Below are 27,516 nucleotides of genomic sequence, written 5' to 3'. Positions count from 1 at the left end.
AACGCGTATCACGTCTGAGAACGCGATCGGTCTTCAGGCATTCTGAGGTTGAGATCAGGTGCACGGCATACATCGAAGCGCCCTGTGGAGGGTCATAGGCTGTTTACTGCGCGTCTTCCCAGCGGCCTGCGGATTATTTATCGTGCGAGCGTCAGCCCGATAGTGAAATCAATACCAAGGCGTCCGATCTCAATAATACGGGCCGTTCCCATCTTGCCGGCGCCGAATCAATGAATCGCTACCATTAAAATTGAGTTAATCGTTGGCGCGATATGAGTTGGCGCTGATGAAGAAATGAGCGCCCCCTGTACGTAAAGAAGCGCCGGCGCGCCCCCACGGCTGAACGACGGCCGCGCGCCGTCCGACCCGCACCGGTCACGATTATGAGAAGCACCAGCGTAGACGCCGCGTGCTTCGAGAGCAGTGAGCCGGCTCCCGCGACCGGCCTCGGTTCTCAGCTGCAGCCGACGCTTACGCTGTGCGAAGTTACCTCCTGATCCGCCAGCTGGCCCAGTGGTGACCTCTGCCAGGGCTCAGGCCCGGAGGAGTGGCCGGGCTGGGACGCGGCCAGCTCTGACACACCACACCGCCAGCTGTTCCCCGGCGGTGACCTCTGCCAGGGCTCAGCCCGGGGCAGTGGCCTGGGCTGGGACGCGGCCAGCTCTGACCAACCCACACCGCCAGCTTGTCCCGGCGGTGACCTCTGCCAGGGCTCAGCCCGGGGGCAGTGGCCGGGCTGGGACACTGGGCCAGCTCTGACCACACCACACCGCCAGCTGTCTCCGCGGCGATCTCCATTCATGAGGCTGTTTCAATTACTGATATAGTGGCAAGAGACAATGCAACAATCACCTTCACCAGTTTTGACCTGACATGACCCATCACAGGTCATGTCTCGATGTTCACAGGTGCTAGTCCAACAGCATTTAGAGAGCTTTCAAGTACGCCCTCTGCATCGTCGCAGCATGTTTAGTTCTTGAGACAACAGGAACGGTCTACAATATGCTGATGTTAACCTTTTGGACCTGGTTTGGTCCATCGAAGGTCAGCATTAACCATTGTTCAGACAAGCCTATCTAATGCAGTTTGACAAGGAGCTCTTCAATGCCGTTTCCGCGTGGCTCAAGCTCGCTTAAATCTTGAGATCATCGGGTGGGTTCTCAGCCCCCTTTGTCGTAGGGCGTGACGTAGGTGAAACTCCCGCGGGGCAAGGGTTATTCTAAGCTCCAGCACTTCCCATACGTTCACAGCCCATTCCTACAGCAAAATGCCTCACGCATGTTCCTAAGTGTGCATATATCTACATTTGCATGGAAGCTGGTTTCACAAACATCATGCGGATAGTCAGGAATTATGTGAACATGGATTCCGCTGCTGGCTGATCAATGGGTGGTGGCATCAAAAAAAAGAAAGAAAAAACATGGCGCGCCACCAGCTGTAGTGAAAATTGGGGGTTCACTGCACGCTTGGGTAACTCTTTGATCGGTTACAGGACAAAAAATGCATGACCGCCAGAACGAAATAATCAAATGAGTTTGCCAAAGGCAACGTCCAAAAGTGCCCCATTTCTGACTGTGTAGCGTGGTGCCTAGAAAGTGGCCCTTGGAGTGGGGTGTGGCCACACCGCTTGATGGCTGCCTGTCCAATAATCGGGGCTGGTGGCCTCCACACGTCCCGCAGCGAGGAGTGGCGTCAGCCAGCTGCGGGCGCCGCCAGCTGTCAGACGCGGACCACACTGCTGTCCTGAACCAACCGAAGCCAATGTCGGGCCAGCAGCTCGGACGTCATGTTCGGAATCGATCCCATCCGCCGCGAGCCGACCAGCGGTCCGTGCCGCTCAGCCGCCCTACCTGGCAGGCGCCGCGAGCCGACCAGCGGTCCGCGCCGCTCAGCCGCCTTACCTGGCAGCTGCGCGAAGTGGATCTCCCGCAGCGCCAGAAACTCGTCCTCGGGCGCGATGTCGGGCGCGCCGAAGACGTCCCCGGCCGGCCACACCTCCCTGCAACAGCCAAACCCAGCGGCGACGCGTCAGGGCGGCGGCATCGGCCCATCATCGCTCCGTGCCGACTTCGCTTCCGTCCGCCCCTCGCCTGGCACACACTGAGCGCCGGTGCGGCCCGCCTGCCTGCGCACACACGTTGCAGGACGCGCCTCGCTGACAGCGGCTGCACCACCACGTTCCATCCTATCGCTCAAGAGGCTGGAGTGCCGGCAATCCCCCCTCGCCATTCTCCCGTTATACCCTTGACGCCCTTTCCTTCTAAGCTGATTGAATCAGTTCAACTTCCCATCAACAGCACCCGCCGACTGTGGGGAAGAGACAGCAAGCACTCAAGAATAAAATGAATCGAAGGACGGGCGCAACATGCGAAAGACGAGGGAAACAAAGCGCGCAGGGCTGAAAGTTCCGATAATAAATGTCGCCGATGCCAGCTCGCGTTGGTCGATTTACGGAAACTCTAAAATCAGCCATCTCGCACACACCGCTGCATCGATCCAAAGCATCAGACCTCGCGGTTCCGATGCATTGGCCGCGGACAGTGCGTGCCAATTTGAGGCGCCGTCCGGATCAAGACCTGGCGCCAGCCCACACACGCGACGTCAGGGGGCAGAGTTCAGAGAAACGGCGGCGGGGGAGGGGGGGGGGGGCAGTGGCGCAGAGAACGGGTCAGTCACAGCGGCGGGGCAGTGGCGGCAGGGACGGCCAGCCACAGCGGCAGGCAGTGGCGCAGGGACGGTCAGCCACAGCGGGCTGGCAGTGGCGCAGGGACGGGTCAGCCGCAGCGGCGGGCAGTGGCGCAGGGACGTAGCACCGATGCCCGTCGCCCCTCACCCCGCTCGGCGCGAATAATGGTCTCATCTGGACCGAATGTTCTGTCATTGCCGCCGATTGGCGCGCCAGTCACCTTAATCAATCAGAGGGTCTCCGCGCCAGTCAGTGTTGGCCGACCGACACGACGGCCCGCTGGCCAATGACTGTCATCGCGGCCAGATATTGCGGATCAAGTTCGGCGAACGGCCGCCAGCCGCACGCCAGGCCGCTTGTTGCCGTAAGTGCTCGCGCGGGGCGGCGGCCTGCGTCGGCGGAATTTTCCCGGGCACGCTCGGAAGATGAGGGCCGACAGCGCAAAAATGAAATTAACCTACATCATAAAGGGATTAAGTTCCGCAAACTTCCACGCCCTTTATAATTGCTTCCACAGTTTGGTAACGGAGAGCCGGGGATCAGCTGTAGACGGGGGGCCCTTATTAGGCATCCGACGAGCGTTGGAGCACCATGTGACGATCAGACACCTCCAGTACACCTCATTTACATTGCACTTCCCCATTACGAAGGATGTGATTTACCACCGTTTCAAGTATTTGAAGGTTTCTTAAAGCTGGGGGACACCGGTGGATGACCACAGTCAAGCATTAGTCCGCTGACAATATAAACGCCTCCATTTCAGTATGCGTCGGTATCCCGTGAACTACGCACGTACGTCAGCTGTGGCGTCAAAGAACATTACCCAACTGCCAAAAGAGATTAAAGTCAAACTGATTGTCAAAGAAAAGAACTCAATCGAAACACACACTCTTCACGCCACTTAAATATTTGAGGAGAGCAGCGGCAGGAGTGGCCAAGATCGTCGGGCCGCTCATGCCCGCTCCGACATCACGGGCAATATGGGACCCAGTCAGTAGCGCCCCTCCCCTCCCCGGCAGATGGCGCAGGGGCAGCCACACCTCAGCACGGGCCGGCCACGGCAATCAACCGCCGAATACCGGCCATCAGCGGCCGGAACAGGGCCATCCGGCCGAGACGAGCCGAGCCGAGGCAGACGGTCCGAGCGCTGGCCGGCGGACGAACCGCAGCACTGGCCGGCGGACGAACCGACCCTGCCCGGCGGACGGACTGGGCCTTGTCCGACAAACAGACCGGGCCCTGTCCGGCGGACAGACCGGGCAAAGGCCAGCAGACAGAACGGGCCCTGTCCGGCAGACAGAACCGGCCCTGCCCGGCATACAGACCGGGCCCTGTCCGGCATATAGAACGCGTCCTGTCCGGCATACAGACTGGGCCCCGTCAGGCACATAGGTCGGGGCCCTGTCTGGCGCAGACCGGGCCCTGTCCGGCATACAAACTGGGCCTTTTCCAGCGCAGACCGGGCCCTGTCCGGCATCGATATCAGGCCCTGACCGGCACACAGACCGACCCTGTCCGGCAGACGGACCGGGGCCTGTCCAGCATACAGACCGGGCCCTGACCGGCACACAGACCGACCCTGTCCGGCAGACGGACCGGGGCCTGTCCAGCATACAGACCGGACCCTGTCCAGTATACAGACTAGGCCCTGTCAGGCACACAGGCCGGACGCTGTCCAGCACACAGACCGGACCCTGTCCGGCAGACAGACCAGGCCCTGTCCAGCACACAGACCGGACCCTGTCCGGCAGACAGACCAGGCCCTGTCCGGCAGACGGAGCAGGCCCTGACTGAGTGACGGCCGGCCGACAGTGCAGGTCGGGCTCGCAGCGCCGGTGCAGCCGATTTCCAATTACAGCGCGGCCGGCGGTTTATTAGCGGTGGCGCGGGTCGCCCACCGAGCGGCGGCGGCCGCCGCACGCGCCGCAAACTGCCGCCGGCCGCCGTGCCCGCTCATGGAGCCGACACAAATGGCCGAGTTCGGCCGCGGCCGGCGGCACGTGGTCCCCGCATGGTACACCTTATGTGAATGGCATACGACACGCACCACGATCGGGACGGCAGGTGCGCGTGAAGACCGCTCTGGCCGGACGAAACATCAGACGCGCAACAAATGTGGCATCGTAATTTGCGTTGTCGACGACACAGGACACACCGCGTAACACACAAAGACGGCCATGCATGGGGATGTGTTCAGAGGGAGGGGGGGGGGGGGGGGGTCCTCTCACACTGTCATCCCCGAGGGAGCCGCGCCGGACGGACGTGACTTAATGGTCGGCGTCATTAGGTCGGCTCCTTCATTAGCCGCCGCGGCCGCCGGACACGCTCGGACGCCGGCAGCGGCGCCGCCGCTGATCAGGCCGACCCGTGCCGGCAGCCCGGCACGAGCGGGAGCCGGACGCGGTCCGTCCGCGGCGCCGCCCGGCGGTCCTTAGTGCGGCGGCCCCGCGGGAGTCATCTGTCTGTGGGGACGTTATCTCTCTCACCTGGCTGTGGGACGTTATCTCTCTCATCTGGCTGTGGGACGTTATCCCTCTCACCTAGCTGTGGGACGTTATCTCTCTCATCTGGCTGTGGGACGTTATCCCTCTCACCTGGCTGTGGGACGTTATCTCTCTCATCTGGCTGTGGGACGTTATCTCTCTCACCTGGCTGTGGGACGTTACCTCTCTCATCTGGCTGTGGGACGTTATCTCTCTCTCACCTGGCGGCCCTGATCAATGCCAGGGCTCCGGTCGGCTGGCCGGCCCGCAGCAGGTCCTGAATGCGCAGCATGGCCTCCGTCCTGCGGCAGGGCGACCACCGGTCAGGCCGACCACCGGGCGCCGCGCCACCTAGCGGCCGCAAAGCACAACAGCGGCCGAGGCTGACGCTCGGCTTGTTTGGGCCTCGCGTCGAAATTAGTTGGTTTAGTAATTATGGTGGGCGCCCAGTTTGCAATACCAGGAAGACATCATTACAGCGTGAGTGTTGACAGTCACATCTACAATTGCCACGGCATGTAAAGTACAGACAGGAACAGATCAGCATCCAGTCTTCCCTTCACGCCACGCGCGAGCTCGCCAACAATATCACACTATGTCCGTTGTGACGAACTGTGTCCACGAGGATTTAATATAACTGGGTTCGTAAGCGTGAATGTCATTGTGGTGTCCTTCACTGTGAACTTAATTTAAAGTTTGCGAAGGGGTATATGGACGCAAATCCTGCGCTATTTCTAGGACGGGCTAATTAATGGGCCGGAACCTCTGGACACTGGCGGTGAAGGCACCATCAAACACAACACACCGCCATAACAACGACCCGACCGTACGTGATAGCTCTCCAACGTAAGAAGTTAATGTTCCATTAAGGCTTGGAATTCAGCTGCTAATTACGACGCCTGAACCTAAACGTAATACGGCGACTAAGCCGACTTAGCTAAGCCATTGGAAACGTTCAAATAAACAGCACACTTCATAACAACGTCGGTTTACTTACTGACAAAACTAATTGCTTTAGCTTTTGGAACTAAATCAGAGAACCGGTCTTAGAATCCGCAACTTCTGTGATGACACAAGCAATTTTATTTCCGGTTGTGTTGCACTTAAGCAGCAAGTGAAAGAAAATAAGAGAACGTAACGACGGTTAAGTACACCTTCGTCGTATTATGTTGATGAGCGGCACTGGGCTTGTACGCATCAAGTCATGATTTGAGCCTAATCGAGGACTGGGACGCCGTGGAGTCTGTGTAACCTTTATTTTACACATATTGGGCGGCGCAATAGTCTGCCATTTCACACAACTCGCGGCAGCTGTCCAAAGCCCTCACATGAAACCGCGTCCAGACCTAGCGGGACAAACAAACCCCTCTCCCTCCACCCACTCCAACGCCCGCAACACGTCCAGCCTGTCATCGTACCTCAACTCGCACCAACAAACAACCCCCCCCCCCCCCCCGGCCCTCGGACGGCCAGTCTCCCCAGCTCACGACATTGTCTGCCCCCCCCCCCCCCTCCTCCGAGCCCACACCATCGACGCTCCTCCTCTCCACCTCCTCCTCCTCCGAGGGCCCGAGCCGAGAGGCAAAGGCTCACCCCCGCCCGCCGGAGTCCCGCTGTCAGCCGCGCGTCGCGTCGCTGAGCATGACAGAGCGTGTCCAGGCCGCCACCGTGGCCAGCTAAGTCCTCCTCCTCCTCCTCTGAGCCGAGCCGAGAGGCGGCGGCTCAACCCCGCCCGCCGGAGCCCGGCCGGCAGCCGGGCGTCGTGTCGCTGAGCATGACAGAGCGCGTCCTGGCCCCCACCGTGGCCGGCTAAATCTCCAGAAGCCGGCACCGGTCCTGGGAGGCCGGCGGCGGCGCGGATCCACGGGCTATCGACGGAGGAAATCGCCTCTGAGCCTACCCTGCCGAGCGGAAGCCGGCGGATGTCCGCCGGTTGGGTCGGGAAGGGAGGGGGGGGGGGGGGCGCAGTGTCGTCACGGGTCGGGACATTCCTCCAGAGGAGATTCGTTCGCCACCTGATGGTACTCGCGTGAGCATGCACATTTTCACAGGCAGGGGGAGCGTGTAGATTGTACGTCTCAGCGGGGTTGAGGGCAAAATGCAACACGGCGTCCCCGGGGAGGAGGGCTCACACGGTTTGGCCTCGTCCATGATGTGAGGGAACAGATACCAGGGGACTGCAGTGCTTCAGGCAGTACTGATACCCTGGCCCAGCACCGGTGCCCCGCTGTCTTCAGGCCCCACTCCTCTGTCGCAAACGATACATGCGACTCACCTAGAATTATGAGCATAGTTCCCAGTGCTATGAATTGAGCTCAAAGTTCGAATGCGGTTCTGTTGCGTAGTTATTTATTGTCAGGTAAAATCATTCAACGATTCGGGTCTGGAGCCAACTTCGGAAGTTATTCAGTCATTCGACCATATCAACAAGTTCAACTTGCTACGGAATTTAATTCGTCCCCGATACATCTGCTTGGGAACTGCTTCCTGGATGCATGATACAGCCGCCTGCAGTATCCCGCTATCTATTTGTGTACTAACGGTCTGGGTTCCCGCAGTCATGGGTCCATTTCAGGTGGATTTCCATTCCCATTTCCATATCAAATGGACTACTTCTGTCATACATCTACACCGCCTCTATGACATTCAGCAGGTATCTTTCAAGAAACGTGACTTTCCATGCATTCAAATGATGGAAGCAGCTTTGCCTCTCACGAGGGGCATGCGAGTTCAAACGAAAAAGTTAGGCAGCAGCCCGCTTTGGTTCGGTGTGAATTGGTCCAGAACATTAGATCCCATTGTTCAAACTGCAGTGCAATGTGTGCGGCGGTAACTGGGCTGTACACAGCAGCACTGAATGTACTGCATGACTACATGCAGCAGTACGCGAGCTGAACTGCCCGCAATGATGAAACTACTCGCGAACCCTCCCAACCCGTCAGAGAACTGGCATATTGATCACGGCCATAATTGCACGTTCTGATAAACAGCTCGGCCCCAGCTCGTCACCTGCAGCTGGAGTATCCAGCTGGCGGTTATAGGAATACCCATCCGAACATCCCGTCCTGGCCCCCATTGAACAGCGCGGGATACTTAGTGATCACTGATTAACAGCTCAGCCCTAGCACGTGAGCTTCGGCCAGAGTATCCACCTGGCGGTTATAGGAATACCCATCCGAACCTCCCTTCCTGGCTCCTCTTGAACAGCGCGGGACACTTGGTGATCACTGACTAACAGCTCAGCCCTAGCACGTGAGCTTCGGCCCGAGTGCCCAGCTGGCGGTGACAGGAATACCCATCTGAGCCTCCCGGCCTGGCCCTTCTTGAACAGCACGGCGCACCAGCTGATCACCGGCATTTTCTACAGCGCATTGATGGGCACTAAGCTGCGACCACATTGCACCTCCTGCCGCCGTATTGTGGGACCGGGCCCGAGCGCCGACGGCCCAGTCCAGCGTTGGTACAGCTGTTCGGCCCGAGGTCAAAGGGCGTTGCGCTGTCGCCGCTTGGCCGACACCCACATCCACGGCCTCCTCTGGCACTGCAGACCCCAACCGCTGGGAGCAGTGCACCTCTCCCAGCGTTGGACTGGACACTGCCCGCATGGTCAGGGAGCTGGTGTGGGCGCTGGGCACTGCCCGCATGATCGGTGAGACGGCGTGCCCTTCCCTCCCGTTCCCCCCCCCCCCCGCTCTCGCTGTTTGGAGAGGGGTGGTGGGCTCTTTCTCGAAGACTTGAAGCCCCACCTGATGTGATGTCATGGCTGTACCGCAGAGAGGTACAAGCTCCCGGGTGTCCTCCCCACTCAAGGGACGTGCCGCCGGCACCCCCTTACATACCCAAACACCCACATGGGGTGCAGTGGGCGGCTACTTGGGCGGACGCCCACTTCCACCTGGAGCACCCCGAACTGCCCCGCGAGGCGTGATTTAAGGGAAATATAAGTGCACTGTCTGCGAGAAGTAAATCGAACCCCCTTGGAATGGAGACATCGCACAGCATAAGATCACGTGATTCAATCATCCCGTAACCGAAAGATTTCATTTTGCAGTCCACACAGCATCCGACCATTTTGCATCCGAGAAATGCAGCAATTCAGTTCGGCGCGGAATGCCTGCGATTTCAAATGGCACGACATTCGGCATTCAGATATTCGGATCAAAGGCCAGATGGAAGCCCTGCTACTTTTGACACTCAGCTGCCCGAGAAGGGCCTTGCTCTGTGCGCGGAGGGATGAGACCTCTGCCTCAATGGCGCGCAACACCCACAGACTGCATCTCCTGCCCGCCCCACAAGGGGGTGTAGGTTCTGGCGTGTCCTCCCCATCCTCGGGGACGTGCTCCTGTGACCGCCTCTCCCCCCCCCCCCCCCCCCCCCCGCCCACCAGCGTGCTGGACTCTCCACGTCGGGTGGGGCGGGCAGTTAGCTCGGCGGACGCCCAGCTCTGTGGGGGCCGGTGCTCTGACGCGCCGGCTAGCCGCCAAGACACGCGCTTCAAAGGAAGGGTAAGTGCGCCGTCAGCGAGGGGTTCATCAAACCGTCTTCGGATGAGGCCACCGCGCAGCAGAATGCTGCAATGTCCAACCGGGCGGTAACTGACAGATTTCATTTTACACTCCATAAACCCAACAATCGTTTCACATCCAATACATGCAGCAACCCAATCCGCCACAGAATGCCTGTGACTGCAAATATCTCGAACAGATATTCGGATCAAAGAGCAGAAGAAAATTGTGTGGCCTTCTACACTTGCAACGAGCCCCAGGAAGGCAATTTCAGCATGTTGTTTACCAGAGTGCATTCAAGAAATGGGAGTTGACAACACAGTGAGTGTGGGGGGGGGGGGGGGGGCAACAGGAAGGGGCGGGAGAAGAGCATTTGCCCCAGGTACCACACTCATGCACTATGGCTGGCGACCAGTCTGCACTGCCCTCACGCTAAACGAATACATGCTATCCTTTCAAGAGCACATCAAAATCTTCAGCCACGACGTGCAAAAAAGGGCAGAAGCCTTCTTGAGCAGACTGGTGCATGGTACAGCTGTGGCGAGCAACACCAGTTTCCCCACGCCCATATCCCCGACCTCTCAAATACCGCCACGCACGAGGTCACATCCGAAACGAGACACGGGGTAAATTGATGGCTGGCCAGATCAGTTGAGAGCGTTGATTACAAGCCGGTCGAGAGGCCGCACCCACAATATCGATAGCCGGCGGGATCATCCATTAGAGTGACAGCGTGCCATGGCGGAGCGGCGGCCGTGATTTTCCGATGGAGCTGGGCGGGGCCGGCCCGACCGACGCTCATCGTCGTGACCGACGAGCGCCGACGCCCTCCGCAGCCAGAGGCCGCCGAGCGCCGGCCGGGCCAAACCGGGACGCGCTCGGGCCGACGGCGGGCAACGCCAGGCAGTCCGCAGCCAGAGGCCGCCGAACGCCGGCCGGGCCAAACCGGGACGCGCTCGGGCCGACGGTGGGCAACGCCACGCAGAATAGGACAGGTACGTAGCCAGGAGTTCCGTCAGGGGGAGAGGAGTGGTAAATGTCAAATTGTCCGGGAACTCCTGCGACTTTGGATCGAGGTCCTGCATAATTGCGCGCTAGTTAGTGCAATCATGAAAGGGGGAAGGAGGCAAGGCCACGTGGTCCCTCTTGATCAAGTACTTGCGCCAGGAATTCGCCATGTTCAGCGGAAGCCCACCCCAGGCGTCATCAGAGGACGGCCAACGCCGGGCGTAAACAAAAGACGCTGTGGGCTCGACGCCCAAAATATCCAGCCTCGCCTGGGCGCATACAAACTACCACATGCCACAGCCCATACGGAGTGACCTTTCAAAGACGCCGCACAGCGTACTAAACACCCGGGCGCTCGGCTGGCGGGCGAGCACCGTCCGACGACGCGTCGGGACTGGAGCGTGGTCTGTGGGCGGCCCATGCCAGCTGAGCACGGGGTCACAAGTCCTCCCTCAGCCACCAGTCACTGGTGTATGGATGACGTACGAGCGGCAAGTAAAGACACGTCGAGATACTTGCCTGTCCTTTCTGCTGAAAGCACAATGCTGGAGCCTAGCACTCTGATACTCTCGAGCCTCCTCAGCGGCAGGTGGTGATTTTTTAACCTGCTTTCATGCGCTGCCAATATTCGGACATCTAGTGCCAAGCCTTCAGGGTCGACCTGTTCAGCTTTGCCCTCGTGAAAGGCAGGCTGGCTTAAGCTCCCGTTACTTAGGCCCCGCCCCCCCCCCCCCCCCCCATTTGCTTCCTCAGGGCGCGACCTGGGGCAGATCTCGCGCAGACATTTCTTTCTGGAGCAGCCGCGCACCCCATGATCGGCCCCCTCCCCCTGGAGGAGGGGGCATGGGGTAACGAATTCACCGGCGTGCCGGACTCTGAGATCGGCCTGACCCCTGGGTCCGACCGTGTGGCAGCCACCCGCTCGGGGTCCGGCTGCGGGGCAGCAGGCTCACCTCTGCTGCTCCAGCGGCACCTCGCTGGCAGCGTCGAACGGCAGCACGTCCTCGGGCAGCGGCCGGGCGCCCTGCAGCGCCGCCGACAGCTCGTCGCTGAGTCCGTCCCAGGTGAGCTCGGGGTCGGCCGGCGGCGGTCGAGACGCGCCGTCCGCCGCCCCGCCGCCTGCCGAGCGGGAGGGGACGTCAGCCAGTCAGCCGGCGGTTCGGCTCGGGGCGGGGGTCCGAGCGGAGCCACAGCTGGGATTATGGGGTAAGGGCTGCGGGCAGTGAAGGACGGCCGGTCCAGGTGTCGGGCCTGCTGCGCGTCCAGGAGCCTGCGATGGTGCGTAACTGGGGCTGAGAATTCAAAGCACTTTCTAGAGCTGCAGGAATTTGGATCCTCGGATAGGTGGTATCGGATTCGGATTCGGATTCGAAAATCAAATATATTTGAGTATTTGCATCGAAATGTTAAGTTGATATCATGCAATTAAAAGGAGGGTGGGCAACTCATTTCGGTACAGAGCCAACATTCACGTGGTGCATTCGGATTAGCTGCGGGAGATATGGACTCAGACGGCCTTTAATACACCTGATCACGGGTTTAAACGATAGTTTTCAGGATGCGGTGTGCTATTTGAGCATCTAAGATTCGAACACTCATTCAGTATCCGAATCCTTGCCTTTAGGAATCCAGGATTTGCAACATGCGAATCTAATCGAATCCTGCCAATCCCAATCCCAAGCCCTCGTCACGAGACCGTGACGTCAGCGCCCTGCCCCGCCGGTGAGGCCGGTCGCACGCGGCGCGCCAAATGGACGCGTCAGCTCCGGCGGCGCGCGGCGCCGACGACTCAAAGGGGAGTTCTGAACGAGACACGGCCGGAATCACCCGATGACGGTGAATGGGCCGTGCGGCGAGGACGCGCCGTCCGCAAAACTCGCCGGACATTCAAGCTCGCGATGTTTTGGAACATGGAAAACCGGCTCGGCAGTATGAACCAACGCCTGCAGGCATATTTTTAAAGGCTGGCGGCTTTACAAGAACACTTTATCATCAACCAGCTGGATTTCCTCCTCGCTACAGGGAACCACGCCCTCCAAAATCCCCTCTTTGTTGAAGCAGTCTGCAGTATGTCGAAAGGAAAGGATCGAACAAAACTAATGAAGCTTGAAACAGTCCATTAGATCGACAGTCCAGACGTATCGTTTCGTCTACTGTGACATGAGCTGTACTTCCCGAGCTCAATCTCCGAACCATGACATAACGAACGGCCCAGGCCTGAGTTCGCTGGACTATTGCTGAGTCAAATGACCATAAATATAACACGCCTGAATGGGAATCGAGCAGACACGCGACTGTGTTATGCCGTTACCGTCACTGCCGTCATGTCAGGTAGGTTCTCTCATGTTCACACATTTGCCGCATTCGAGGCGCAGAAAAATTTACACCACAGAAAATGTTCTGTTTCGTCACGTCTTAGCGCTTAAATCGTGTTTGAGAGACTGGCATTAAGCGTAAGCTCTACATATAAGACAGTGCCGTTGCCAGAAGTTTCGACACAAACCTTTACCTAAATCACACCCGGCTTGATTGCGCTACTATCGTTCTAAATCGCGCGAGGAGATTTTCCACAAAGCCCATCTTTCACAAGTGTCCACAAGTTGGTCGATTAGAAAACTGAAATGTCAGCGGCACAGTTGCAGTTCGGACGGGCCAATCAGAGCAGTTTCTCAGCGTCCAGCATCCGTCAAGTTAGCACGTCACAGCACCGTCGGCAGCGGAGCGAAGGTTAGACGATCGAGGAGCAGCGTACCTGGCCGCCGTCCGCGGCTCTTCTTCTTGGCCTTCCGCTTCTGCTTGACGACGATCCGCCCGCCGCCGGAGAACTTCTCCAGCAGCTTGATGAAGACGTGAGTGGTTTCCACCAGGTCAGTCAAAAACTTCCTGCACGGAGCGAAAGAAGTGAGATCCCCATGCATCTGTCTCATCTGGCTGCACAAAACGGCGGCAAATATGAAAATACATCACAAAAGCACTCATATAAGTAGCCAAACAGCAAAAATCTCCAGGTAAAACCCATCTGAACCTGCCTGGCATCTGGAAGGAATCCTGTCGTGGTGTTGAGGATAACTAATCAAAATCAATCATTTCAAGCAATAACTTTTGCATAAAATCAAGAGGAATAAAGTTAAATCGGAAATGATAAACGAAGGCAACGGCAGGGCCAAAATCCACCGTATTTCCGACAGAAAAAAAGGTTCAAAGTCGGTCTTTAAGCCCACTCAATCACGCTTAAGATTGAAAACCGCTTCTGGCGGATTGGCTCCGGTGCGGCCGCCGTAGCCGGGACGAGCAAATATGGAAACGTAATCGCTCCTTTGATGGCAGCGGCGGGCTGCCGGGTGCTGATCGCCTCAATTCTGTCACAATGCCGCGCCGTCTGGCAACTCCGACAAAAACACTGCTGATGATTTCTTTTCTCCCGAAGCACGGTTCCGCGCTAGCCGGGGACGTCTTGACGGCGCTTTCATCTGGAGCGACGCGAACAAATAAAACTTCCGTGAAGGGTACTAGAGGCCGGACCAAGAGCATGCCCGACTCTTGTCTTAGGTTCAGAGTTTGGGCCGTTGCCATAGCACGTTCTGGGAGTAAGAGTGGAGTAAACTGTTGACTAGACCCGCCATACATGAACAGCAGGGTGTTCAACTCGCGCCCCGCATTTAATCCCGTGAGGATGCGGCATCGCCCCCTCCCCCCCTCCCCCTCCCCTACCCTAAACTGTGGAGGGCCGCAGACACACAGTCAACTTTTCCACACAGCTGGGTTAACCGTGGAGGGTGAATGTGTCCACATTCCACGTTTTGGGACGAACCGCCAATGAAAAGTCTCGCGGTAACTAAACGGGTGTCATCGTGCCGATAACGACGATGAGACGACACAACTGATCAGAGCTGAAATAAGCCGGCTGGATGCAACCGCTCGTCGGAGATTTGTATAACTACCTTAAGGGGCTTTCGCGCAGCCAATTCAGCGCGGCCGCGTCTGTGTGCGACGCGAATGTGTTTTATAGAACAGGAGCCCGCCAAGATCTCCCACATTGAAACGGGAGATCACGGCCAGGTGGTGGGGAGCAGGCTAGTCGCATCACTGATATATGCTGAATGGTTAATGCAATGGCATAACCAAGATAGCCTGGCAAAGGTCAGCCTACTAAACTTGCAACGCGTTATTAGCGTCCAGACGGCGCAGATGCGGGGGAGTGGCGCCCCGAGCCGACGGCTGCGGCACTAATCAAACGGGGGCAATTTGCGGCCGGTTACCATGGCCAATCCTCCTCGGCCGCACAGTGCTGGCGACTCACAGTGGACCGCCGGCCGGTACAGCTCTCACACCACGGGAGTAGGGCCGGAGCGACCCGGCCGTGGGGCGGCCAATAGCTGTCGGGGCATCCTCAGACAGTCGGCCCATCCAGGCCGATTTGCATCAGACGGCGGCAATTTACCATTTATGGTGGGCGTCTAGGAAAGATCCATTTCAGCCGCTCCCAATACGGCCGCACAGCCGGCGAGGCTCTCTTCAGACCTGATAATGAACACTCCACGTCCGTCACGGCCGTTCAACACCTGACAGAGACGCCGCCGCAGGCGCGGCGGGCGGGCCACGCCGGTGGCGGAGCCGTGTCGTGCCGCGAGCGTCCACGGCCGGCGCGGCCGGTCGGGCCACGCGCAACGTGCGCGTCGCGCAAACAAGCGCCGGCTGCGCGGCTGACCTCCGTACGGCCGCACACTGTTGGGCGGCCGACCTCCGTGCGGCCGCGCCCTGTTGGGCGGCTAACCGCCGGACCGGACACATCCGGTCACTTGTTTAAGAGGCGGGCCGGCCGAGCAAGCGTGCGTGCAGCAGCCGGCTGCTTTACCGGCCGGCTGCAACTTAATCCAATCCGTAGAGATATTGCGCCGGCCCGGAGGATACGTAATTTACGCCTCCCATAAAAATACGGCGCCCGGCCGCCGATCGTGTTTTCCTAACGACCCGATCCAATTCGATGCAAGTTAGGCGCCGGGAACACAATTTATGGCGCTGATATTGGTGCTGGTGGCGCGTTATTAGCGCACGCACGGCAGTCGGTCGAGACTCCCGCGAAGCTCGGAGGAGGTGACACACGCACGCACCGCCCCAGCAGGTTCGACAGCGACGGCGCAAGCCCGGCTCAGCGCCACAGGCTCCGTCTCGGCTATGCAAAGCCCATAAGCCGGACAGGATGGAGCGCGTGACATTAGCCGAAAGTCTGCGAGACAGGGATACAGCACGAGCGTGCGCCTGCATATTCGTCACCAGCGCGGGAAAGCACCGTTCGCTGCTGCACGTAGCACAGCCGGTCGCATATGATGAGAACGGAACGGGATCACCCATCAGGTCAAATGGAGCTGGACAGACCCCGCGCGCGGTCACCGCCCACAATCCATGACAGACCCTCCCCGCACGTGTCCGGCCCGTGTATGCCGTCCACACGCACCTCGGAGTGCGAGCAGCTGCGGAAGCCGTAAACAAAGTCAAACTCCCCACCGCCGGCGCCGGCCCGGTTTAATTAATTAGCCCGGTGCCGAGTGGCGGCCGCCGGCGGTCGGCCGCCGGCGGTCGGCGCGGCGCGGCTCCGTACCGGCTCATCTTGACGGGGTTGTACTGGCAGAGCAGTACATACAGCAGCTCGCGGTACTCGGGCATGTAGAACAGGTTGGACTTAAGCACGCGAGACGCCTCGCGGCACGCGTCGTCGGCGCTCGCGTCCATGTGCTGGATGGTGAAGAGCAGCTCCTGCCGACGGGGTGGGGCGGGCGTCAGCTGGCGGCGCGCTCATCACGGGGGCTTCGCGGAGCAGACGGCGCTGGGGGTGGCGCGCGTCTGGCAACCGGGCGCGTCTGGCAACCAGGCGCGGGTTATGCCGGCGATCCGCACCGCGAAGCATGTGAAGGCCATCAGATGTGAGTAGTCCGGCTAGAGCGATTCTCGTACAATATGGGTCAAAAGGTCCACGATTCGAGATAGAGCTAACGACTAAAAGCTCGTGCGCCCGCACCTTCACTCCTCATCATAAATTAACGGCGTGAAGACCGAGCATTCCTAGCTTCGCGAGATCATCCGCGTACCTGGTAGGCTCTCAGAGCAAGATGGGCGCGCTTGGACCAAATCTTGATTTTGCGCTTTTCGGCCGTCATCATCTCCAGGTGCGACTCCAGCTGCGTCTGGATGTAGTGGAACATGGAGACGGACAGCGTCTCACTGCAGACGGGCACGGAGCCTGGGTGAGCCATCGGCCAGACGCACGAGTGTCGCCTGCACTGGCATTACTGCCCGCCTGGCGGAGCTAGAGTCCGGAGTAAACGCAATACTTACAGGAAGGCTCAAGTCCCAGCATACTTCTCTTTATTCCCCCCCCCCCCCCCCCCGTCTACGAGATGAGCTTCAGGCGTGGTACAATGGGATACAACAATGACCAAGTTGCGGAGTAGCTAGTATTTGATGAGTATGACTTTTCGGTAATCATTTCTCGACTAAAACTACCTGGAACCCAACTGCGTTATAGGCAACAATAAAAACGGCGTGCTGACAGCACGGGGGAGGTAATATTTAGGCATGATTGCGGGACACCGAAATATCCTGAAGCATTTGCATTGCAAGCTATCCCAAAAACATGTGCCAGCCATTTCCACTATCAAATGCTGCAATAACTTGTCCACCAACGTTCGTAGCTGCAAGCAGCTCTCAGCAATCACTTTTATCTACAAACATCCCCTACTTCAAAACAACAGGTTGAGGCAGGGCATAATCATATGACCTATTGAAAACACCTTACCTCACTTTATGAATTTTCATGGTGAAAACAACCGACCTTCGATACACCAGGAGGCCCTGATGAAACGGAGGTCCCAAACAATCATCAGGATATATGGGAGAACACTCGTCGTTTCAAGGCGGTGTTAACAGCCATGAGCACTGTAGCGTGTCAGGCAGTGCTCCGAAACAAACTGCCTCATTTGGCACTTTGTCGGAGGCGTCGTCTCATAACTTCATGACCAAGACCACTATCCTAATCAACGTCTGATGACTTCGTAAGAGCTCATCATGAATCACCCCCAGAAAAAAAACAGGAGATCACGGCCCTTATCTCTAAGGTCGCAGATACATGAGTTCTTATGTTCACAATGATTGATTTTAATCGAACTTATTTAAAGAAAACAGCGTTCAAGGCTCTTCTTCCTTGTATCTTCTATTTTGTATCACGATACATCATATTGAACGCATGACGTCCTGATACGTTTTAGAATCTCAAGCATTTTGCGCAAGGCCTTGGTAACAAGGCTACGGTGCTGTTTCGGAATTGAGTCCAACTATCGGGCTTTAGGGAGACACCCGAAGCTAAGAGTCTGCCTCGATGCATTTGAATGAGTATTTTTACCGACAAATTTATCCAACACTATCCTGGTCGATATGTTCGGCGGGATTGGTACCGTACATGAACTTATTAGCTCTTCTATTCAAAGATTCGGGTGATTCAGGGCATGAAGTGGGCCGTCTACCTTCAGCTGAAATTCGCCAGTTGTAGAAGGGGCATCATTCAATCCGTTACAGGACATTCGAAAGAGGGCAGGAACACCAGACCACGCGGCACCCACCTGATTCTGTCCACGCGGAAGTGATGGTGTCGGTTGAACTCCATGAAGAACTTGACTGCCCACATGTAGTAGGACTCGTCGTGCGCCTGCGCCTTGGCTCTGGCCAGGTCATCCTGGAACAGGGTTGACCTGTTTGATCTAGTTGAACTATTTGGCAGCAGCCACGGGCAGCGTGCACCCCGCAAGACAGTGCTCCCGGCAGAACGTCCGGAATACTTTCGAACTGATCCCATTCCGTGATGGGCTGATTGCTGATGATGCAGTCAGTCTTCAGTGTTTGTTTCCTACGTCCAGCCTGCATGCTAACGAGTCCAAAAGGACATATATTGTGCCGTCGGGCCCCAAACTAAATTTCTCAATGCGCCATTTTGAACGTTCCAAAAATTCGTTCCAGAAGCACTTGCACGACTGGCGAGGGTATTCAACGCCGGCCTCATCCCTCAGTTCCCGCAATCAGATCTCCTAGCCAATCAGATTCTTCCCCGGGCATGTTGGTAGTTTGAATGGCTGTTTCCGCATCCATCTCAAATGCTGCGCGTTTCACCAAACTGTGCACATGGCGCAAGGCATTCACGAAATGGCATTTCCGCGTCGGGTATTTGGCACTCCGGCCGACTGCTGTCCACTGCCTGCCCGCACCTGGCCCGGCCGGGCGAAGGCCAACGGCTAAATGTTATCTCAGTAACACGCGACGGGCAGGGGACGCAAATGCCTCTAAAGCCTTATAGTAACGAGATGTGTGCGCGCATGGGCTGGCGCCGTCAAAGAATTCACGCTCCCACGGAGACATGGCTTCAGCGGTGCTTGTCCTTGTATATTTTACTTAGAACCGGTTACATAACTACCGAAACGTCAGCCGCAATAGCCATATAATCGTCTGAAGTTTTACTTCTCCGCTGGCTGGCAGTGTCTGCCCGCAAGCCGCTCCCTGCTTCCATACACCGTATACGTGAATCACCTGGTGCTTGCCTTCACCCACGCGACGTTCAACTTATCTCCCACGCCGATATCGAAAGCGGCTTCGAAGCCATCATTCTGAGCGCCGTCATCAGCCACTGCAGCATCCCGCACATAAGCGATCCTCCAGGTGCGGAGCTCCCGCTCCCCGCCGTCAGCCTGCGACGCTCTCCGCCCGGCCAGCCGTCGGCGGCGCGGGCGGGGGCGGCGGTCGGGCCGTCCCCGGCCGGCCGATCGCGGCCGTGTTTAATTCAGGAGGCGCCGAGTGGCGGGTTCCGGCGGGCGTCAGACACGGCCGAGGGCCGCCGCCGACGCTAACGCGCGGAGGATTCGGCTCCGATTGGAGCCCAACAGAGCGCCACCCGTCACGCTGATGGGTCGCGGAGCGCCGCCGGCCGTCCGGGGTTAATCGGCGCCGCCTCAGGGCGCCCGAGACGGGCGGCGGAGGCGGCGGCGGCGGCGCGGAGAAGCCTCCACGAACGCCGCGTCATCGACCGACTGTCGGGCGCCAACGCCGCTCCAGAATTTGTGCCTTGAAGTTTGAGGTCTGAGTTTTTCGCTGCGTGATGCGCTCAGCACACCAGCGAGGACAAAGTACGCCATCGCGTGGGTTGAGGCCAGGCGCCCCAATGCGGCACTAATTTGTTGATGTATATGCGTCTAAACGGATTGCGAAGACCGAGCGACCGCGGGTGGCGCATCGCCAATGCGCTGCCGAGCTGTATCAAGAGCAGTCTTAGCTTTTTACTCATAGCAGATGATGGCGCAGACGGCCAAGAACCATGCCAATCAGGCGATATGTTAACCAACACCGCTGCCCGATATTTCGCCAACTTCGGCGGCTTATGGTGCGTTTCTGTAAGACCCTGGCGATCTCACATCCCATGTGTTAGAACAACAATTCTAAAACAGGACGGCAGCCCTGTGCGTGATCTGTAGCTTCATATCGCTATTCCGCGGTGCGTCTTAAGGTCGATCAGCCAGGTTCGGTCAACCAAGGTCAAACCACATTTTTTGTCTTCGAAGCCCTTTATAATCCTCAGACTAAAGCCGACTCATTTTAGTGAAGGAATGCTACTATTTCAGGAATTATAGCTTGAAACTTCTCAGTTGGGTTAACGACCTCCAATATACCAGACGGTGCTAGTTAAACGACGTTCTAGAGTACGAGCACAGCTCGAAATATTGAGTACCGTAAATGCAATCGCAATATAGCCCTAAAACGCCGTTTAACCAGCACCTCCTGGTGTAATGAAATTCGCCAACTCATGATAAGAACTTTAAACACCTCATGCCGGAAAAACAGGAGCTGAAGGCCTTTTTTCTTATATTGAATGCCGCTACTTACCTTCAAGGGGCAATGGAAGGGCACCCGGGGTCATTTTAAGTTCGTCCATGAAAGTCAACTAGAATGATATCGTGTATGCGCAGTCCATACACCACGATGGCATGAGTGCACTGTGAATGGTCCAATAATACTATGGGTGGCATTCGACAACTGACTTGACGCGACACTGATCTTGAATAACGCCCGCATCGCCATACAGTTATTTCAATAATTTGATTTATATGTCAATCTGACGCCGATATCGATATCTGATATGGCATGGCCTTGATCCCGTTAGTCTTAGCGAAAGTCGAGATTCGTTGCTACTCTGCGCGCTCAGAACGATTGGATAAGCAGATCCAGTGCATACGGAACTCGGCACCCATTGCGGAGGGCCGATTTCCCACACTTTCGCCGGAAACCGTCTTGAAAACCAGAAACAGTTCAGCGACCCTAAATCTTTGAACAGATTGGAGATTAACGTAACGAACTAAAGGAAGCGAGGACAAACGGGAGCTCGCTGTGTGTACCGACTGCAGCCGACTGAAGCGCCAGGTGCAGAGACTGCCGGGATGTCCGAGGTCCTCGCCGTTGGGCAGTCACTGCTGGGCAACAGACGTGACGCTGTGTGATCAACCAAATCGAAGCGACCTGCGTGAACGCTGGTGCTCCGGACGAGTGACCGGGTAACAAACACGCGGATGTTTTGAACGCCTTCTCGGCTGCGTGATGTCGTCGGCCACTACAGAATCAGTGATGCAACAGTCGTTTTGCACCGCAGACTAGTTTGCTAAGGCCCGATATCATGCTGCGTCAGAATGGTAGGCCTCTGGAAGCGCACACGCGCTTTCAAATGACATTTAGATGCATAAGAACCAGAGTAAGTGTCCGCGTGGTGCGCTTAAATGGGTCGCACAATCATGGTTTTACACAGCATCCCGCATCAAACATATTCTACGGGACTCTTAAAACACAAACATGGTGTGTACGTCGAGGGAGAACACTCATTCCCGTGAATGTGTCATGACAAATTAGGAGGATCGTTAATTTTGTCCTCAATCCATGAGCTGATGAATTGAGGATGGATTTGATCAACAATGGAGCATGAATAGCAACGAACCAATGCAGGAACGCCTAAGCCTTAGACTATTACACGGAGGACGTAGACTTCGACGCATTTCAAAGAATGGCAAAAATATGAAAGTTCTAGCGATATCACCCAGATCGGCACGCCCCACACTGGCATCAAGCGTTGGTGCGAGCATTCGCGAAAGCATATTCGCGTCCAAGAACATCCGCATCGACTTGTCTTGATAACACGAAATATACTGGTTTCGATTCATGACACCAACATAGGTCACGATTATCTACCACTCACGCTGGTACGGGCCCTGGAAATTTACTGGCGGCAGCCATTCAGAGAGTTGGGAAAATGAACCCTTCCTAGGCAAGTCACGACCGCTGTGTAAATTAACTGCGGTCGGCACGGCCAGCGCTGTCAGGCAATGTATTTATGGCAGAAAGTTCAGAGTTGTAACAGGCGATGACACTTGCCAACGCCTTGGTCCCGCACATCCCCTTAGCCCATCCTCACAATTGCAGCGCTCTTGGATTGTTTTGATAAACTTCTGAGTGCTTCCGGCGCTGAGTGCCTCACTCGGAAGATCACACGACACCATATGCAAACCATAACCACCCCTTAAGTTTAATCCTGAGTTGCTTTGCATAACGAACAGCCATCCAGCGACGTTTACTTGCTCCCAGCACATACGGTTCACCACGCAATATTGAGGTACACGAAGGCAGAACCAAAGAAGGTTTAGCTGAAGTTGCGGGCATGGCAACCCAATCAATTGGCAAATCCGGCAGAGCAGCACGCGTGAAAACGGCAACATACAACTACACCAAGTAACTACCAGAACGAGCAATCTATCCACAGAATCCCAGCGCTCCCGGAGCATCAATAGCGAAGAACAATGCACGAACGCCTGAGCCGCGGCACAATGGTCCGCGCCGTCAGATCCGTCCTCCCGCCTCTGTGGACAGCCCTGCTGGCTGGTGTGGAGCAGAGCAGTCAGCCCAGACCATAAAACACGCGCCTCGTCCGGCGGCGGCGCGCGTGAAAGGCCACAAACGCGTCCGTTATCTGGGGCCGACAGCGTCGGCTGAGCGAGAGCGGCGCCGGCTGGGCCGCGCGCGCCTCGCGCTCCATCCCGGCGGTGGGGCGCGTCGTCCCACCTCGCCACCCGGTTCGGCGCCGGCCGATCGTTAGAGTGCTATTCAGGCGGCGGTCGGGTGGGAAATCCGGCCGTTGGCGGACGTCCGGCGGTCGATCCGGTCCCGGTGACCTGGCACCGCGGGGCTCCGGCGACCGACGCCCGGTCCGGCCCATCCCGGATACAGGCGCTCATCGGGCTACGGCTCCGCCAGCCTCGACCCAACCGCCACCGGCGGCGGGGCGGGACGACGCGTCGCTTCCCGCTACCACCCCACGGTGCGCGCGGGTGGGGCCGTACTACCGTGGCAGTCTGGGATCGTGCCCTCGGCCGGCGGCGGGACACGAGCGAACCCATCACGTCCGGTCCGACCGACCAGTCCTCCTAGGCAGCACCGGGCTTGACACAGTCCATCGGGGCTGCGGTGTATGTACGGAGCATGCTGCTTGTTCTCAGAACTGCGGCTCAAGATCGAATGTTATTACTTACCGAGGGCGAAGATTGACAATCTCTTGGAAATTCCAGTCAATGAAGACCACCACTCGAGTTCAGAAAGCGTCAGGAGATTGTCCAGTGCGCGTCACTTCAGACCACTCGACGCAAACCGACGATTACTTCGTAGAACATGGCAGGCCGCCCGCACCAGCCTCGCCGCAGCAGCATTTGTGAAGCCCCAAGATCACTTAGTGATGTCCACGTCAAGCAAAACCCTGGCGAAACTCGTCTCATCTCATCTCGAAGTCAATCAGGAGGGCACATTACCCTGATGTGACTTCGGCCCACCCGCCGCGGCGCTCACCCCGCCGTTCTGCCCGACCTCGTCGCACCGCCCGCTGGCACTCACCTTGACGTTGTACATGAGCTTGTTGTAGGCGCCGGTGAGCAGTTCGGCGCAAAACTGCTTGAGGAACAGCCGGATGGTGAGCATGGAGCGGCGCGTCGTCTCGCCGTCAGCCAGCGGCTGTCGGTTCTTCGGCGTTTTGCGCGGCACCTGCCGAGGCGGTCGGCGGTCAGCGGTCAGCAATCAGCGGTCAGCGGTCAGCGGTCAGCGGTCAGCGGTCAGCGGTCAGCGGCCAGCGGCCAGCGGCCAGCGGCCAGCTGTCAGCGGCCAGCGGCCAGCGGTCAGCGGTCAGCGGTCAGCGGTCAGCGGCCAGCGGCCAGCGGTCAGCGGTCAGCGGTCAGCGGTCAGCGGTCAGCGGTCAGCGGTCGGCGGCCAGCGGTCAGCGGCGAGCTGCCAGCGGCCAGCGGTCAGCGGTCAGCGGTCAGCGGTCAGCGGTCAGCGGTCAGCGGTCAGCGGTCAGCGGTCGGCGGTCGGCGGCCAGCGGTCAGCGGCGAGCAGCCAGCGGCCAGCGGTCAGCGGTCAGGGGTCAGCGGTCAGCGGTCAGCGGTCAGCGGTCAGCGGTCAGCGGTCAGCGGTCAGCGGTCAGCGGTCAGCGGTCAGCGGTCAGCGGTCAGCGGCCAGCCGGGATCGCAGCACCGACCGCGTCAGTCGGGAGCGCGAGCTCGGCGGGGAATCGGTCGCCAACGCGGGACCGGCCGGGACCTAGCCATGAACGGTTAGCCGTTAGTCGGGGAGGCGACGCCGGTCGGGAGTCGGTCTGAACACAGGCTCGGCCGTACCAATCATCGGCACAGCTGGGTGCCTTCAGTGGGGAGTTATTGAGGAGCATAAGCGATCTTCACCGGCTGGCGGCGGCCGTGGTCAGCCGGCCGGCGCCGTCGCCGCTCACCACGGAGGTCGGGTCGGGGCGGGGGCAGGTCGGCAGCAGAGGTGAAGTTCCGAACCGAAACGGCTCGAGTGCCACCGTCACCGCCGCAGGTCATGCCGCATCCGACACCCAGATCCCAGGCGACCGCGCCGCCCGGGCACAATCTCATCTGGCCCACACGCGTCGGCGTCGATGCGGCAGTCGAGGTGTGACCGATCGACGGGAGCGCTGTATGCCGCGCCGACAGCACTCAGTCACCGCCACGGCTGGCGCGGCACGCGCGCCTGCCGCGGTCCGCGGCAGCTCGCGTCCAGGCGCGCCCGCCCGGCCGACGGCGCCAGAGCCGGCGCGCCGGCCAACCGGCACCAACCTTCTCCTTGTCGAACGACAGCTCGTTGATTTGCGCCAGCGGGCGATGGTAGATGAGGTCGCGGTCGCTGATGGAGGTGATGTTCTTGACGGTGAACGTGCCGCCGAAGCGCGTGTGCCTGCGGCGGCGGGGCGCATGGCGTCACGGGGCGCGGAACTGCACTGGCCCGTGTCGGCGCGGGACGCCTGTGACCCGGTATGCCCCTTCCTCCCTCCCTGCCCCCAGTGGTCGGTGTCGGGTGGGTGGGGTAAGCACACGCTCAGCTATGTGCGGGTTGCATCCACGACACACAGAGCAGATAAGCGCCGCCAACGAGCACTGGACAGATAAAAACAAGGCGAATCTTACACTCGCAAACGCAACGGAGGTGCACATCGTGTAACACTCCGGGACGCTGGAATGTGACAGCTTTCGCCGTGGACTGCCACATCACCTGCATCACAAATGATTTTCGACACCAGCTGACTTGATTAAAATGCGCGACTTCATTTCGCAAGCGACAAAGAGGATAAGGCAGAATCGATGCTATTCATGATCGGATCACAGCACGCTCGACAGCCTCAGGTAAAAACAAATCGCGGAAAATGATCAGAAACTGCTGATGTCAACCGCACGGCCGCTACGGCCGCAATCGCTGTCCGACAGTATTACCGCACGCTGGCGAGCTTGCGCATCTGGTTCCGCTTGGCCTCCTGCTCCAACCGCCGGAGCTGCTCCAGCTCCTGGATGTCTTTCTCGCGCTCCTGGTGGCTCCTGGCGGCGCCAGAGCGCGCTAGCTGCTTGGCATCCTGCTCCCGCAGCATCAGCGACACCACCTGGCGGTCAGATCACGCATCTCAGCCTGCTGAAATCCCCACCACCGGTCTGTGACAAAAACAAGCCTCGTAAACGGCTCCACCTTCCCCAGTCGTTTTCCAGCCGTTTTCCAGCCGTTTTCCAGTCCATTTTTCCAGTTCCAGCCGTTTTCAGCACGCAGCACCCAAAGAGACATTGACATTCTTCGAGGCACCTCCGTAAATTTACCTCCAGGATGTGGATGCAGAGATGCTGTTCATCGTCCGACTGAGCGATGAATAGGATGATGTCGTCCAGACCAGCCAGGTGCATTCCCCAGAGCACCTGCGAGAACACAGCAGGCGCCAGTGTAACATCACACTCGCAGTGCACGCCCACTGCAGGGCTAATGCATAGGCAAACACAATTATGACCTACCTTGCTAATTACAGTAGTCAGCCTATAGAGCACCCAGGTTTCTTTTACAGCCTAGAAATGAACTCTTCTTGACCCTAACAACACTTTTCCTTTTGTTTGCCGTTTGCTCTTTTCGTCGCATCTCGCCAGCAAAGTTGTGGGTTCAAGATGTGCGAATACCGGAATAAATACTCGTTTTCCTGGGGCTTGCACACTAGGGCGTACAACCCTATTCGCTCCACCCCGAAGCAAAGCCTTGCGACGGGACGAGAATCTTGCAAACCTTGCGAAGCGACGAGAATGCGCAAAAGTTTAGAATGTTTACAGGACCATTGTATGCAGCTCATCAAAAGCAGAATGACAATTCCCTTGTTGTTTTGCAACAAAGCAATGTTACCTAACAAACAAAACGACAGCAACGCGCGCTGCTCGATCAACAAACGGTGTAGACGCTGTTCTAAAATTATCCGCCTGTGCTTTTTTGCTACGGGACTCTGCACATAATAATGACTCTAATCCCCTGAGCTCCTGTATCCAGAAGGACGTAAACCATGTTTCTATCATATTGGTATTGATTTGTACGCAGATACTATTTTCACAACGGTTCATACGGACGGTAGCATTGCTATTGCAAAGTCGGGAGCATTTTCGTGGTTCGCCCGCTCCCACAAGGACTTCTCCAGAGCACCCCCGTGGAAGCAACAAAGCGCTTATTCCCATATAGGCGATCCGCCCAGCGGCGCTCATACCCTGATAGGCGATAAAATACGCAAATGGCATACACTAGCTCATGACATATGGAGCACAAACGTCCACACCATATAGACCATAAAACGTCTCTCAACACGACGCCTTAACACAGAATGGCATGTCCTCCAGTACAGGTATCACGAATCATTAGCATCTGCCCCATCACGAGTGAAGGTGCCATAAGACCCACACCTGCCGCGCGGCGGATCACTGGCACGGTCCTGGCGCACTATCGCGCCGTCCACCGTCCATCGGGATCACTGACCTGACCGCGGGCAGACGCCGCGGCGCGCCCCCGCGGCGGGGTCACTGACCTGGTCGTGTACGCTGGCGTCGTCGTCGGTGCGCTTCTCAGCGGCCGGGTTGGCCGGGATGTTGAGCACGTTCCTCACCAGGATGAGGACGCGCTCGATCATGAGACGGTCGTCCTCCATCCTGTGCTCCCAGTCCTGACCAGACACGCGCCAGCCCATGTGATTCCGGCGGCACGCGACGCGCTTCGTCACTGACGAGCGAGCAAGCGTCGGCTCAAAAGACACACTTGCTAAAGGAAGGGTAGACATTGCTAAGGTGAAGAAAACTTGCATTTTTGGCGCAGAGCTGGCCAACACTCAAGGCTCTTATTTCAGCACATAGTCACATCTCTGAGACTGAGAGCACAGGTTTCATGTTTCTTACTGTTGATGAGGCACGGCCCTAGC

General features: G+C 57.9%; 1 protein-coding gene across 1 annotated transcript in view; it reads right to left on the bottom strand.

Annotated features, from left to right (window-relative positions):
- Window positions 1–1,692: 1,692 nt before the first annotated feature.
- The window catches only part of LOC119111131 (protein timeless homolog), a 28,104-nt gene continuing 2,280 nt past the window's right edge, over window positions 1,693–27,516 (bottom strand). The window contains exons 5-17 of the mRNA XM_037234961.1: window positions 27,130–27,264; window positions 25,898–25,993; window positions 25,526–25,689; window positions 24,875–24,992; window positions 23,640–23,786; window positions 18,296–18,408; window positions 16,769–16,901; window positions 16,282–16,436; window positions 13,435–13,565; window positions 11,636–11,801; window positions 5,391–5,471; window positions 1,902–1,999; window positions 1,693–1,700 (exon numbers count right to left, since the gene is read on the bottom strand). Coding sequence (XP_037090856.1) covers window positions 1,693–1,700; window positions 1,902–1,999; window positions 5,391–5,471; window positions 11,636–11,801; window positions 13,435–13,565; window positions 16,282–16,436; window positions 16,769–16,901; window positions 18,296–18,408; window positions 23,640–23,786; window positions 24,875–24,992; window positions 25,526–25,689; window positions 25,898–25,993; window positions 27,130–27,264 — 1,545 coding nt within the window. The remainder of the gene's footprint in view (window positions 1,701–1,901; window positions 2,000–5,390; window positions 5,472–11,635; window positions 11,802–13,434; window positions 13,566–16,281; window positions 16,437–16,768; window positions 16,902–18,295; window positions 18,409–23,639; window positions 23,787–24,874; window positions 24,993–25,525; window positions 25,690–25,897; window positions 25,994–27,129; window positions 27,265–27,516) is intronic.

This window comes from Pollicipes pollicipes, unplaced genomic scaffold, assembly GCF_011947565.3.
Source record: "Pollicipes pollicipes isolate AB1234 unplaced genomic scaffold, Ppol_2.1 Scaffold_7261;HRSCAF=8764_pilon_pilon_pilon, whole genome shotgun sequence".
Lineage (NCBI taxonomy): Eukaryota > Metazoa > Arthropoda > Thecostraca > Pollicipedomorpha > Pollicipedidae > Pollicipes > Pollicipes pollicipes.
Note: the sequence above shows the minus strand (reverse complement) of the source record. Positions and strands in the feature narration are given on the sequence as shown.